The sequence below is a fragment of the Paroedura picta genome, chromosome 1 (assembly GCF_049243985.1).
Source record: "Paroedura picta isolate Pp20150507F chromosome 1, Ppicta_v3.0, whole genome shotgun sequence".
Classification (NCBI taxonomy): domain Eukaryota; kingdom Metazoa; phylum Chordata; class Lepidosauria; order Squamata; family Gekkonidae; genus Paroedura; species Paroedura picta.
In genome coordinates this window covers 122,012,568-122,028,448 of record NC_135369.1, presented here as the reverse complement: position 1 = coordinate 122,028,448, position 15,881 = coordinate 122,012,568, and the positions used below count along the sequence as shown (strand labels likewise).

The window sequence follows — 15,881 nt, the reverse complement described above, 5'->3', positions numbered from 1 at the left end:
AGACAGAGGTGCCAGCCTTTTCGGTGTGACCGGCCTGTTCTGCTCGGCGGGAAGCAGTGGCGCTCCAGCCCGCCCCTTGTCTATGCAGAGCTCGCACATGCACACTTGCACACTAGTGCCGGTCACAGGGAGATGCAGGGGCAGGCTGGAGGCGCTGCATTCACGCTGCGGCCGTACAATGTTGACAATGACAGGTACTGTAATGTAATGTAACAAACTCTATATTTTGAGTGGAAATGTTGGGGGGTCGTCTTATATGCCCAGTCGTCTTATACGCCGGCAAATACGGTACATACTTCAAAATCAATGGGCTTAAAAGGGTATAACAGTTTAGGATTACGGTAAATCAGCTGAATAGAAATAAATCTGTGATGTCATTTAAAGTAATGCTAGGTATTAAATGCAGGGGATAAAATTATAGAACATGTAATCTAAAGTTAAATTAAAAGACTACAGTAATAATAAATGATATGTATCCAGTAATATATGCAATATCTTTAATCCGCTCCTATGGAGCGGATTAAATAAAAGAGTAAGTGGTGTTGGGGAGGAGTTAGGGCGGGACCTGTCCGGGATAAAAACTCGAAGGGGCCAATCAAGAGGCGCAAAGTGCCTCCTGATTGGCTCCTCCGAGTGTCCATTCCAGGCTTCGCCTAGCCTCGCCTGCCCGGCCGGGGACTCACCTCGCAGATCGTGCAGGCAGCCCACCGAGACAGTCCTCTGGCCCAGCAACTCCATCTTCAGAAAGGAGCAGGGACGCCGTGTCGAAGAGGCAGCGTCCCTGCTCCTTTCCCACCCCAGGGAACCTGGCCATGGCCGCGGAGCTCACATCCGTCACTGCCTTCTCCTGCCAGCCTCAGGATGAGGGAGGCGGAACCCTCCCCCTCCCATTTCCAACGGTCCCCTCAACCCGCCGCCACAACACGCACACCTCGCTCGGGAGCAGCTCGCGCAGCTGGGAGCGCCCCGCGCCGCCACCAGACAATGCCACCCACCGCCGCCACCAAAGCTCGAGTCACCGTCGCCGCCGCCCGCCCCAGCCACAGCGGCCAATGCCTCTCTCCGCACACCATGCCACCGCGACCAGCCAGCTCGCCCCGCCGGAGCCAGAACATCCTCGAGCCCCATCGGGACGGCTGCTTCCAGACCTCCCCGCCTTACTGAACAAGGTACGCCACGAACCTACATGCCCGCTCCTCTCCACCCCACCAAAGCGACGACACGCAGCCGCGCCTCACCAAAGGCCTGTGCCTCCCGGAACCCACAACGGCCACAATACACCCCGCGCCTCACAGCCACAACAACGACCCACCACCCGAGACTTACCCCGCTACCTGCCTTTTCTCCTCCACTCCACACCATCCTGCTTCTTCCCCGTAGCCGCCCTGTACGCCCTTCGCCCACAAGCCCTGGCCTCCTCTTAGTTCCTGCCCACCGGCCCTCACCCCTAGCGTCCATTTTATTCTGCTATAAAATGGGCTTTCTTTCTAGTCTGAAATAATGTAGTAGAAGTTTCAGCAAGACAAAAATATAAAAAGGAATGACACAAAATACAGCAATGCCCTATTGCCAGTCTATTTCATCAGTGTATTGTGTTCACTATCAGTGCATTAGTAGTGTACATATATATCCCTACATTTGGCAGAACACAGCAGTAGAGGAAGACAAATTAATCAAATTAATCTCACCTTGGGGTGGGAATTCAGGAATTTGACCAAAATGGCCCTTTCTTGGGTTGCCACCCATCTAGTCTCATATGGAAAGAGCACCTGAAGCAGGAACTTGGAAGATGATAATATAACTGCATCCAGAGCAGGATGTAACCCATTTACTGTGTAAGCCCTTTCCTTCACCAGTAGCACTACTATTTTATCTGTTTCATAAGTACCAATATATAAACATTCTGATGATCTGTCATAGATAAGTTGAGGAGTGTCATATATGTATTGAAAACAAAATCTGAGACTCTGTTGAAAGCCAATGTGATGCATTAGTGTTAGACTAAGATCTGGGAGACCTGGGTTCAAATTCCCACTCTGTCATGGAAGCTTGCTGGGCGACCCTGGGCCAATCACACGCATTATGCCTAATTTATCTCACAGGGATGTTGTGATGTTAAATAGAATGTTGTCAGCCACTTTAGGTTCACATTGGGGAAAAAGGTGAAGTATGCGTGAAGTGAATAAATAAATACTTGAGAAGAGTCCTACATCTTCGGATAAATACAGATATGATTAGAATGCAGAGTTCTGCTCTCACTTGGATCAAAACATAATAGCCCCCCCCCCCCCCGGGAAATAATCAACCTTTCCCTCTCAAGAGGAGAATTCCTGGAAGGATTAAAAGGGGCACTGGTATGACCATTACCGAAAAACCATCTCTGGACCCAAAGAAGCCCAACAACTACTGACCAGTCTCACACTTAGCAAAGCTGGTTGAAAAGGCTGCTGCAGATCAAATATCAACATTCTTGGAAGAAACTTCAGCCCTTGACCTATTCCAGTTGGGTTTTTAGCTTGGCGATGGGGTAGATCTTTCAGCAGTGTTTAACACAGTCAATCATGTGCTCACTGGCTCGCCAACACCTAGATATGGGGAACAACCCTCAAATGATTAATTTCCTTCCTCCTTTCTCCATGGTTGTGGACAGAGGGTAGCTATAGGAGAGAGAGTATCTAGCCACCATCAGCTCACAGGAAGCAGTCCTTCCTGAACTCCCACAATTCTGCAGGGCCTGTAGAAGGGAGCTCCTCCACCATTTGGTTGAGGCTGAACCAAACAATAGGAACCCTAACTGAGTAACAATATTATAACAGTTAATGGTACAATAATAACTTTCTAAACAAGAACTTGTAGGGAGGCCAGTTGGGTTCAGGACATGGAAAAGATGACTGGGGGGAGAGCAGATAATGTTATTATTGTACCATTAACTGTTATAATATTGTTACTCAGTTAGGGTTCCTACTGTTTGGTTCCCACTGTTATTATGATGGCAATGTTCCCTATGTTTTATGTAAACCAGTGGTCCCCAACCTTTTTATCACTGGGGACCACTCAATGCCGTGGACCACTCACCATGGACCACTCAACGCCTTTTACTGAGGCCCGATGGGGGGGTAGTTTACTCCTCTACTCTCAACCACTGACCTAACGCTCTCTGATTGCTATGGTAATGTTTAAACATCCCTTCAAAATAAGATACAGACACGCCACAACAATGAACATAAGGAACATTTTATTTTCATGGAAATTTTAACTCATGACAATGACAAATCAATGGGAACCCTGAGTTTGTTTCTCTGCAACGAGATAGTCCCATCTGGGAGTGATGGGAGACAATGACACCCAAAGTGTGTTGTAAATGGCCGGGGGGGGGTAAAGTAAAGGGCCGGGGGGTGGGGAGAAGGCATCCTTCGGGGACCACCTCCAATTAGTCGAAGGACCACATGTGGTCTGCGGCCCACAGGTTGGGGATCGCTAATGTAAACCACCCTGAACATTATGGGAGAGTGGTAAAAGTAAAGGTATCCCCTGTGCAAGCACCGGGTCATGTCTGACCCTTGGGGTGATGCCCTCCAGCGTTTTCATGGCAGACTCAATACGGGGTGGTTTGCCAGTGCCCTCCCCAGTCATTACTGTTTACCCCCCAGCAAGCTGGGTACTCATTTCACCAACCTCAGAAGGATGGAAGGCTGAGTCAACCTTGAGCTGGCTGCTGGGATTGAACTCCCAGCCTCATGGGCAGACACCTTCAAAAAGCATTTCTGCTGCCTTACCACTCTGCGCCACAAGAGAAGAGCGGTATAGAAATACAATAACTAAAAAAATATAATAAAAAATAAAAATCTCAAAACAAGGCAATGATTCAGACTTAACTACTGGGAGTTCAGTGCAATCTCCAAAGCATAGACTTTTCTACCACTTCTCTTCCTGTCGTATATGAAAATAAAAAAATAAACATGATTTTTTATAATAATTTTTATGGTGCCAACTATGAGTGAAGTAGAGCCTCTTGTGGCGCAGAGTGGTAAGGCAGCCGTCTGAAAGCTTTGCCCATAAGGCTGGGAGTTCAATCCCAGCAGCCGGCTCAAGGTTGACTCAGCCTTCCATCCTCCCGAGGTCGGTAAAATGAGTACCCAGCTTGCTGGGGGGTAAACGGTCATGACTGGGGAAGGCACTGGCAAACCACCCCGTATTGAGTCTGCCATGAAAACGCTAGAGGGCGTCACCCCAAGGGTCAGACATGACTCGGTGCTTGCACAGGGGATACCTTTACCTTTATGAGTGAAGTGCCCCATAAGATCCCATAAACAAATCCCAGCTAAAAGACTGCAGACTTAAGGGTCATATTTTCTTTAGAGGATAAACTTCAGTCCCTCACTTCTGGCTGGACTTTAAAAGGTAAAAGCAAGCAGAGGCAGGTAGATGGGTGGGTTGGCAGGCACAGAGTGCAGTCAAAACAATAACACACCTAGTTGAGACAGGAACATGGAACCAGTGAGGTAATCTGTCATCGTGTAGCCTCTAGACTTGGAAGCCTTGCAGTAAGGCAGCACCATGCAAATTTTTCCATCAGACTGACAGGTCAGTTTATTTTATTTATTTATTTATTCATATATGCCTGCTTCTCCCCCTCAGGACCTCTAGCAGGGTCTATACTGCTGGAAGCAAAGAACAGAGAAACTGGGCAGCAGCCAGAACAGCAGGAATGGCTTCTTTTGCTGTAGTTGTTGTGAGCTCCCTCACAAGTTTTTTTCCCAAACTCTGCGATATAGAAATATATGACATAGCTAACTAATGAATAAATGAACAAAAGAAAGCAGTTGCGATCAGCAGCCTCTTACTACCTATTTTACCTAAGGGGTAGATTTAGTTAGGGAGTTTCTTTTACCCCTACCAGCTACCTTTACCTCCTTTCCATTACCACCATCCAGAGTTATTCTTTAAAGGCACCTCTTGATTATGCAGTAGTTGTTTTACAAAGAATTATGGCAAAGTCCCAGATTAAGGTCAAGTCACTTGCTGCCCTGTTCTTGGTCACTAATGGTACGCATGGCAACTTATCAAGATACTCTAAGCTTAGGTTTCTTTAATAAGAAAACAAGAGTTTTGAAAAAATATATACAAATTACCCAGACATACCTTTATTATATGTAATACATCCTATCTCAGAACAGATAAAGAACAAAAGAAATAGCTAGCACAAACCACATCTTGTTGGATCCATAGTGCTATTGTTAGGTGCGAAGTCGTGTCTGACCCATCGCGACCCCATGGACAATGATCCTCCAGGCCTTCCTGTCCTCTACCATTCCCTGGAGTCCACTTAAGTTTGCACCGACTGCTTCTGTGACTCCATCCAGCCACCTCATTCTCTGTCGTCCCTTTCTTCTTTTGCCCTCGATCGCTCCCAGGACAGCCTCTCATTGCTCTCAGGCTTCAGTGCTGATTCCACATGACATCAGCAGCAACCTCAAGTGACTGTCACAGGTTTTAGTCAAATTTGTTCTGCAATGAGCAAAATAACCCAAACTCAATTTGTCACCTTCTGCTGCGCAACAATCCAGGGAGCAAACAGGGGCAAACCTGTGTGCAGGGAGAAACGTGCAGCGGTCTTGGCAGCATTTTGCCCACCCTCACACCCACCTTCCTCTCTCCACTTCCAGATCATGATTTTTAAAAAAATGGTGTGGTCTGCATTGCTGTGGAACTGCAAAGCTACATTCCTAAACTAAAATATTCTCCTCATGGTGCATGGTTATTTTGGGATCAGGCAGCCAAAACACATTCCCTTTTGCATTTTCTGGCAGTGGGGTATGGACAGGGAAAGAGGGGGGGGGGCATGTGATGATGCAGCCTTCTGCTAATCAGCTAGGTGTCCATGCTCTTTGTTTTTAAACCTTACTGTGAATACACAATCACTTATCGGGGTTCAGTTACTATGGCCAGCCTGTCAGAAAGTATCCGAACATAAATAGAGATATCTGTTGTGTATGCGAGGTAGCAGAGGGCTGGGGTCTGGAGCAGAATCCAAGTAGCCCCGAAGGACAGCCAATGAACTGCCAGGTTCCCAACCGTGGGGTCCAATGAGTTTAAATCAATCAGGATCCGCTAATCCAATCAAGGCTCAGCCAAGGGCGTGTCCACCTCTGCCCATGTGTATATATTTGGGGGCTTGTCCAGGCAAGTCCCCAATCAGCGTGGTTACTTCCAACCTGAAATCACTCTAAGAAATAAAAAGAGCTGTAATGCACGACTGCGCTTCGCTTATTCCCTATCGAACCCACTATACAACAACATCTATCTGTCTGTCTGTCTGTCTCCCTTCCTAGAGCCTCAGGGCAGTTTACATAGAATGTAGAACAATACAGGGAGCTTACTTTTTCCATAATGTATAACCACCTCAATAATAATATTAACATTAATAACTATAACAGAGGTAACTATAACAGTGCAAACAGGTTCAGGGGATTTCTGGGAGGGAGGGATAAGGGGCCCTGTAGATGTTGCTGGTTTCGCTCGGCCTCAACCAAATGCCTGACAGATGAGCTCTCTTTTGCAGGCCCTGCAGAACTGTTCAGCGTCTGTCAGGACCATGATGTCCTCCAGGAACTCATTCCACCAAGTGGGGGCCAGGACAGAGAAGGCTCTGGTCCTGGTTGAGGCTAGGTGGGCTTCTTTAGGGCCAGGGATCATTAGCCGGTTGGTGGTGGCAAGTAGCTTGGCTTGGCGGAGGTGGTAGAATGCCAGCCTTGCTACTTTTGTGACCTGGGCTTCCATTGTGAGGGATGCATCCAGGATCATGCCCAGGTTCCTAGTGGAGTGAGTTGTACACCATCCAGGGTGGGCAGATGTGCTTCCTCACATGGACCCTTCCAACCCAGCCACAGGACCTCCATCTTTGAAGGGTTGAGCTTCAGAAAACTCTGCTTGAGCCATCTCATCACTGCTTTTAGGCAGCTGGCTAATGCTTCTGGGGGGGAGTCAGTGCAGCCATCCATCAGGAGGAAGAGCTGATATCACTGTATATTGATGACAACCCAGCCCAAACTTCCATTCCAGTTGTGCAAGAGGGAAAATAAATATGTTGAATAAGATAGGAGAGAGGACCGCTCCCTCTGGAACTCCACAAGTAAGCAGTTGGTGGTTTGATGTTCTCCCTCCTATTGTGACCTTTTGTCTGTGACCCCAAAAGAAGATCAGTCATTGAAGGGTTGTCCCTCGTATTCTGGCATCAGTGAGGTGGTGAGCTAAGACCTCATGACTGACTGTATTGAACGTTGCTGAGAGGTCTAGTAATATCAGTAGCACCGACCCACCTTGGTCCAACTGGTGATGGTAGTCATCCATCAGGGTGACTAGCGCTGTCTCTACCCCATGGCCAGGCCAGAAACCTAACTGAGATGGGTCTAGGACCGAAGTTTCTTCCAGGAATGCTGTTAATTGATTTGCGACAGCTGTTTCTACCATCTTCCCCAGAAAAGGGGGTCAGTAGTTATTGGGCTCTCATAGGTCTAAAGATTTTTTTTCAGTAGCGGGCATACCACTGCCTCTTTCTGTCCCTCTGGGAATTCTCCTACTGGTAGAATTATACAAAGTATCCCCAAAAGAAGAGGGAATGATTAATTGTTGTGGCGTTTCTCCATAGTAATGCGAAAGTACACTTTATTATTTTTAAAATTAATTTTGGAGCTCATGGGGGGGGAGGAATTTGAATCCCTGATACAACCACTGTGCAGGGATTGGCGGTTTGCAGTGATTGACAAGCAGGGGAGCAGGGAGAGAAGTTCATGTTGTTTTCCCTTGCTGCCTTGTCAGGAAGCAAAAAGTTGCAACAAGGCAGCAGGAAAACACAGGAGGGATCTCCTGTCAGGAAGCTTGCAGATGCATGGCTTACAACTGCACATTTGCAAACAGGAGATGGCGCACATTTTACGCCTCCGTGTGGAATCAGTCAGAGTGATCAAAATCCTGTTCCTTTGTTAAGTAACAAAGTAAGGGTCATCAGATTAATACCATCTCCGAGGTAGGATTCCCCGGTCCTCCCTGACACCAGCAGGGATTGTGGGGGCAGGATTGCCAGATTCCTATTGGTGATCTAAAATTCCTCTTTCAGATCTATCACTTCCAAAGTTACAGTGATCATTATATCTATCAATATCACCATGCTATTCCTCATAAACACCACATCACATTGATTTTTTCTTCTTCAGCCAAGGATGTAAATGCCCCTTCTCACTCTTGAACAAACATAGTCTTCTGCATGATCATTAGTTTAGGAAGAGGATGTTCAAGAGTTCAGAAAGTTTCTGCTACTCTTGACCCTTTCTCCAAGTGTTACAGAGATGTAAATTAGTTCTCAGTAATGTAGATTAGTTCTCTGGCTAAGAAGCTACTGTTAGGATAGAACACGGAGAAACATAACAGTCTCCAATTGGCATAAGTGTCAGAGAAAAATGTATTTTATTTCCCTGTCTCTTCAGTCTCTATGAAGAACACATTATAAGGAAAACTGGAATAATAATGAAGATGAAGGTGAAGTAAAAATTACTGAAAGGAACGTTAACCTGAGCCTCTGGGGAGGGCGGTATATAAATATAATAAACAAGCAATTTGAGATTTGCAGATGATGCCACATGATTGGCAGAAAGCATTTGAGACTTGAAACAATTCCTGATAAGGGTTAAAGCAGAAAGTGCCAAACAGTATTATAGCTGAACATCAAGAAGACAAAAATAATGACTACTGGGAAATTACATAACTTTACGGTTGACAATGAAGTTACTGAAATAATTAAAGATTTTCTATACCTTGGATCCATCATCAACGAAAAGGGAGACTGCAATAAGGAAATGAGAAGTGAATGAGACTGGGAGGGGCAGCCATACAGGAACCAGCAAAGACCCTTAAGTATAAAGCTATGTCACTTGTGATCAACATTAAGATACTTCATACCATATTATTCTCCATTACTATGTATGAGTTTGAAAGTTGGCATGATGGACCATGCCCCCACTTCCTCACTCCAAGATATATTTCCCCTCCAAAATAAAGTGTTGTTCCTTCTCAGATGTGTGGTTTCTTTATTATAAAATAAAACTGACTGTCCCATTCTGTGTTTTGGGTTTTCTCAGCCCTGGAACTTTTGGGGAAGGTGGGGAGCCCTCTTTTCTTAAAATCTTTGTCAGAATGGCACTGAGGCTTATTTTGTTTCTGTTTACCCGAACTTCTGTCTTTGATCTTTTCTAGAAGGCAGGTAGTACCTGCTAGTACCCCCTATTTTTCCTTCCCAAAAGTACCAGTATCCCTTTGACTTCTGGGGAGTCTGAAGGCAGTTTTCTCTCACACAAGTCCAAAGACACATGAGATGGATCGACTCAATCAGGGAAGTCACAGCCCTTGGTTTGCAAGACCTAAGCTAGGCTGTTAATGATAAAATATTATGGAGGTTATTAATTCATAGAGTCACCATAAATTGAAAGCAACTTAACAACACAGCACACACAAATTAGTTCTACTTTAAATCGTTATCAGCAGCTTCTTATCTTTACCTACCTACCTCTCTTGGAAGAAATAGGCCAGTTCTCATAAGTGTTCCTTACTGTTCCTTTTTCCACTGTATGGTCACACACTCCACCTGAGCAATGTCTTCCCCAAATAATTGTGAAGAGCCATAGGAACAGCAAAAAAGAACCTTTTAGTCCTAACTGCCAAATTCCAACTGTCATATATTGTCACAGAACTTATTCTTATTGGTTCATGCAGCAATAAATAATTTTTTTTTTTTAAAAACTACTTCTGTCACCAGAATTATAAGTCATACTGGGATTCTAGGGTACAAATCTGTCAAATACTCATGCCAAGAGTGGGCAGGTATCTTGGAAGCAGATGAAAGTAGGTGCTGGGCCAGAAACAGACTGGTTGGCAGGCTTCTGCATGTCCACAATCTGTTTTTTTTTACCCTTTTCACCCTTAGTCAGAAAATTGTATGCCTGTAATTGGGATTTGCCATGGTGCTTTCCAATTCACTATCTAGTTAGCTTTATACTACAGTACAAGAAGACAGAATACTAAACTGTGGAGGGAGATAAAGGCCAGTTTCTGCTTGAGCACATCACTACATTGCTTAGTTGACTCAAAAAATATAATGACTAGTGAATATATTAGGCTAGTCAAGTCCTGCCAAATGATTAAAATGGGCAACAGCTTTTCATGGTTATCGGTGATCTAAATCAGTTCTCAGAATTTAGTTTTTAACTCCTAGATCATAGAATCATAGAGTTGGTACCTCCTGGGTGATCTAGTCCAACCCACTGCACTATGCAGGACACTCACAACCCTATCTCTCATCCACTGTAACCTGCCACCCCTTTGAACCTTCACAGAATCAGCCTCTCCATCAGATGGCTATCTAGCCTCTGTTTAAAAATTTCCAAAAATGGAGAACCCACCACCTCCCGCCTGTTCCACTGAGAAACCGCTCTACTGTCAGGAACTTCTTCTGGATGTTTAGATAAAATTTCTTTTGAAATAATTTAATCCCATTGGTTCTGGTCTGCCACTCTGGGGCAAGAGAGAACAACTGCTCCATCCTCTATATGGCACCCTTTTAAATACTTGAAGATGGTTATCAGATCCCCTCTCAGTTGTCTCCTTTCCAGACTAAACAGACCAAGCTCCCACAACTTTTCCTCATACATCTTAGTCTCCAACCCCCTCACCATGATTTGACTTCTAAAGCTTCTAAACCATTCATTCATCTTTTCTTTTGAGCTGGGGGTGAGTCCATACAAACCAACTCTTTAAAATGCAAGTGTTGTATATAAGTGTTGATCAAATGATTGCTTTAATAACATATCTAAAAAGACGTGAAGCTAAAAAAGGGCATGCCAGATACACACACCAACACTTCAGAATACATGTAAAAACTCACATTGAGGTTTAAAACGTTTTAGAACACTTAAAAAAAAACAGATTAGCTATATCCCATAATTTTGACAAATAAAATCTTCTGTTCACCTGTCTGCTGATTTAGTTAATGAGAAGTACAAGCTTCTGGAAGAAAGCTGACATTTTATTTAAAACTTTCAGGAAGGTATTGTGGTTAAATCAGCTTTCATTCTTCTCCAATAATCTTTTAAACTCCTGAATCTTCTAGAAATACATATACAAACAAATTAAGAAGCTAGGATTTGAAACTATATGCTAGGTTTGATTGTGCAGGGAATTTTTTTTTCTTTACTCTCATATCTGGAATATAATCCTACTGAACTATTTTATTTGTTTGAGACAGGATTTATTAAACCATGTTGCCTGATGGCTTTGTATGTATTTCAAGGCACATGGAAAAGAAGGACTTGGTTACCAGGGACAGAGCAGGAATTACAATTTTTTTGCTTTACCTTATCAGGCCTTCATTACATTACTACTCTATCTGTTTGAAAAAGGAAGAGTAGAGCTACGGTTGCTTAGCTGGGCTAGCAGTTCCCAAATGTTTGAGCTAATCTAGAGGTGATACCAGGAACTATCTGGTTAGAGCTCCCAGTCTTTTTTCTTACTAAATACTAGCCGGGGGGGGGGGGGTGCTGATTAGGCTTGAGACTATGTAATCGGGGGAGTGGAAAACAATGCAAAGGTTGTCCATCCTTCTGGCAGCATCTTATCAGTGAGGCTTCTAAAACCAGCTTTAAGGTGACTTTTCTCATGTCACAGCACTAAGAACGGTCTTTTTTTAAATCATAGAATCATAGAGTTGGAAGGAACCTCCTGAGTCATCTAGTCCAACCTCCTGCACTATGCAGGACCGTCACATCCCTATTGCTCATCCACTGTAACCGGCCACCCCCCCTTCACAGAATCAGCCTCTCAATCAGATGCCTATTCAACCTCTGTTTAAAAATCTCTGAAGATGGAGAACCCACCACCTCCCGAGGAAGTCTGTTCCACTGAGAAACCGCTCTGTCAGGAACTTCTTCTGGGTGTTTAGATGGAAGTTCTTTTGAATTAATTTCATCCCTTTGGATCCGGTCCATCCCTTCAGGGCAAGAGAGAACAACTCTGCTACATCCTCTACATGGCAGCCTTTTAAATACTTGAAGATGGTTATCAAATCCCCTCTCAGTTGTCTCCTCTGTAGGCTGAACAGACCAAGCTCCCCCAACCTTTCCTCACATGTCTTGGTCTCCAAACCCCTCACCATCTTTGTTGTCCTCCTCTGGACACGCTCCAGTTTGTCAACATCCCTCTTCAACTGGGGTGCCCAAAACGGAACACAGTACTCCAAGTGAGGCCAAACCACAGCAGAGTAAAGTGGTACCATCACCTCCTGTGATCTGGACACGATACTCCGTTTGATACAGCCCAAAATCCCATTTGCCTTTTTAGCCACTGAGTCACACTGCTGACTCATGTTCAATGTATGGTCTACTAAGACTCCTAGATCCTTTTTGCACATACTACTGGCCAAGACAAGTCTCCCCCATCCTATATTGGTGTATATAGTTTTTTAAATGATGCATAAATGTCAGCATGTTTTTGGTCTTCCCCCCTTTTCTGCTCGCAGTCCTTCATCTACCAATGGGAGTTCGAGTGCCTGCCACTGTCTTTATCACCGATCACATGAACAAGCCATTTACCCTGGCAACTGAACCGTGTTACTAAGTAAATTAGTAGAAATTACCCTGTGGTATTTATGTCAGTGAAACGCTGCTGAAACTACAAAGCTCTACCTCTGATCAATGACTGGAGAGGAGGGAGGTCTTGAGACCCCTGTTGCTGATTTCTGGTTCCTCATTGTCAGCGATCACGTGAACATGCAACAGTCTTCCTTTGCCCATAATAGCCCGAGGACAGCCTGGGTGTTCTGCATGTTTTTTTCTTAAGAAGGCTTTGCCTTAACTCTGGGCGGCTCTCTGGCAGCCACTTCAGAGCGATTTCCCCCCAAAATCAGTCCTTCATAGCTTGATTTCCTCAGACCAAGGCTCGCTGTCTTAAGGATACTGGCTTGAATTGAAATGCTAATTGTGGATAGTTGGAATGTGAATGATGTTGCTTAGCAACGGAATTCCCTCCTGAAACTCTCATCGCCATCTCAGAGTTACCATAGGAACTTTTTAAGGTGCATAATCACTGGGAAAAAAATGCAGTCTCACAAAAAAGGAAATGTTTTAAAAATATTTTTTTAAAGGACGTTTTTAAAGAGTTGCTGAACTGACTGCGTTGAAAACTGATACATGCATGATAGGCCCATGTCAGGTTTTCTGGGCTTAGAAAGCCCAACATAGTCATATTTGATTTCCAAAGAGGAAACACCTCTAACATTAGGGCATTGGGAAATGAAAGGGACAAGTCAAAAGGGTGACATCTTTAAGGCCACTGGGAAATTCTTTTGTTTTGAGTGGTCAGCAGACCTTCAGGAACAACATAGAGCAGGGGTAGTCAACCTGTGGTCCTCCAAATGTCCATGGACTACAATTCCCATGAGCCCCTGCCAGCATTTGCTGGCAGGGGCTCATGGGAATTGTAGTCCATGGACATCTGGAGGACCACAGGTTGACTACCCCTGACATAGAGTATGTGTGTGCACATGCAAAATTGCTGTCCCTCCAGGACTCCATGTGGTAAAATTCAGTTAAATGTACATTACTATCATTAGTACGGATATTCAGCATTGTGTTTAAAACGCTAGCAACCTTAAATAAACGTGAGTATCTCTATTTTCATCTGTGAACCATTGGAGGACATGGATTAATATTTCAATGAGGATTTAAATGTGTATAAGTACTAACTCTTCTTCTATTTAAAAGTACTAGAAAATGATGTGAGTGAAACTTATTCAATCAGCTGGAATATTTATTAATTATACTTAGAAGGACCAGATTTACTCATGAATGAATCTAAGCCCAGTGAGCCATGCAATCATCCTAAACCTTTGCAAATAAAAAAACGAAGCAATCTTACATAGTTAGCCTCAAGTCAATAGGGGTTTGAACAGCTTGACCATGCCCAAACTTCCAGCTCTAATAGCCAAAATACTGAACTGTAAAACTACTCATGCTGAATTACTGAGAGATATTTCATTCACGCAAACATGTTTATTGCTTTATGATGACAATAATTTTTGTTTGCATTATACTACAGTATACCATGCATCCATTATGTTCCATAAAATGCATTTGTTAGCTAGTCAGTGTGGGTGAAGGAGCTTGCATTCTTCTCATGCTTATTCTTCATTTGTGCTGCAGCTTTTAAACAATGGAAACCATTTAAAAAATGTAGACTGTCAGAGGACTCTTTATTGGTTCCCCCATAACTATCATAAGTGCCCAAAAGCAACATGGATTTCCAACATAACTACTCTGAAACTAGAAGAATTAAAAAAAAAACATTCTATTTTCCCAATTGACTGTATTTATAAGATTCAGTTTATTACAAATAATTTAAAATGAAAACAAATGTAAAAAAACAGGTATAGCACAGAGCATGAAGATAACAAGAAGAAAGAAGCAAAATAAATTTAAAAACCTTCCCCAAGGTAACAGAATTATGACGTATAACACAATTGAATTCCGGATCAGGCTTAAGGTTTTGGTTCTTACCTTCAAGTCCATATGCGGTCTGGGCCCAGTGTACCTGAGAGACCATCTCTCTGCTTATACCCCGAAAAGAGCATTACGCTCTACCACTGCCAACTGGCTCGTGATCCCTAGTCCCAAACAAACATGTCAGTCCTCAACGAAGGCCAGACAGAGCCTTTTTCATCCTGGCCCCCACCTGGTGGAATGAGCTCCCTAAAGAGATCAGGGCCCTGTCTGAACTCCCACAGTTCCGCAGGGCCTGCAAAAGGGAGGTCCTCCACCAGGCATTTGCCTGAGACCGACCACAGGTCCTCCCACCTCTGACATCCCCTCTATGGCCTGAAGCAGCCTGACCTCTCTAGGGAGTTTAGCTTGTATGTTGTTATTGTTGGGACCACTGAAGTTGTTGTTTAGAAGCTCTGTTGGGTTGTTATTGTTGTATATTGACTATGTTGTATGTTGACCCATTCCATGTATCCCCTATGATGTTGTCTGTAAACCGCCCTGAGCCATATGGAAGGGCGGTACAGAAATCAAATCAAATAAAACAAATAAAATAAAATTTCACGTAAAGTGAAAAGAATGGAAGGAAACAAAATATAATATAATACATATATTAGTCTGATAATATATATATTAGTCTAGGTTTCATGAAACTATTATCTTATATCATATAGGGGGATGGATCTGGAGTGGGGAGATCCAGATTTAAATCCCCACTAAGCAAGTGAATGAGTGATCATAAACTATTCACTATATATCAGTTTAATTTACTTTATAGAATTACCATGAAAGCTGCTGTGAGCTAACTGGAAAAATCAGAAAAAACAGGTAGACACTCAAAGAGACAGGTAAATAAATATTTTCAAACTCCTGTGTACAAATGCATATAAACATTTCTTTTTTAAAACCAAGCAGGCAGAGAGACACAAAACAGATCTCTCAAATGTTCTCCTTAAAATCCTGGGCCCATTCTGCACATGTTGGATAATGCATTTTGAGTAGATTTTTCTATTCTACACAGGAAAATCCACTTGAAAAAGCGCACTGAAAGTGCATTATCCAATGTGTGCAGAATGGGCCCTGGAATGCCCTCCTGGGGAAAGAAGGGGACTGACCCTCTTCACAGAATCATCCTGGGAATGGCATTATGGAAGAAGGAAGGCTGCAGATAGAGGAAGTTCCTCCATACCCATCCTGTCCCCACTCTGGAATACATCACTGCTCCCTTTCAATGCACCCATTGTATACCAACTCCCCTTCAGTTGTTTCCCCTGTATACTGAAAGTGTCACTTCACCCATCT

The 15,881-nt window shown here is 43.9% G+C and overlaps 1 protein-coding gene across 2 annotated transcripts in view; it reads right to left on the bottom strand.

The window, feature by feature from the left end:
- Positions 1 to 13,008, bottom strand: part of LOC143819824 (uncharacterized) — a 37,125-nt gene extending 24,117 nt beyond the window's left edge. For both annotated transcript variants that reach the window (XR_013225118.1, XM_077301874.1), the window contains exons 1-3: positions 12,729 to 13,008; positions 9,560 to 9,648; positions 8,811 to 8,839 (exon numbers count right to left, since the gene is read on the bottom strand). Coding sequence is in view for 1 of the 2 variants with exons in the window: in XM_077301874.1 (XP_077157989.1) it covers positions 8,811 to 8,839; positions 9,560 to 9,648; positions 12,729 to 12,793 (183 nt within the window). In the remaining variant the exon portion in view is untranslated. The remainder of the gene's footprint in view (positions 1 to 8,810; positions 8,840 to 9,559; positions 9,649 to 12,728) is intronic.
- Between the last annotated feature and the right edge of the window lie 2,873 nt (positions 13,009 to 15,881).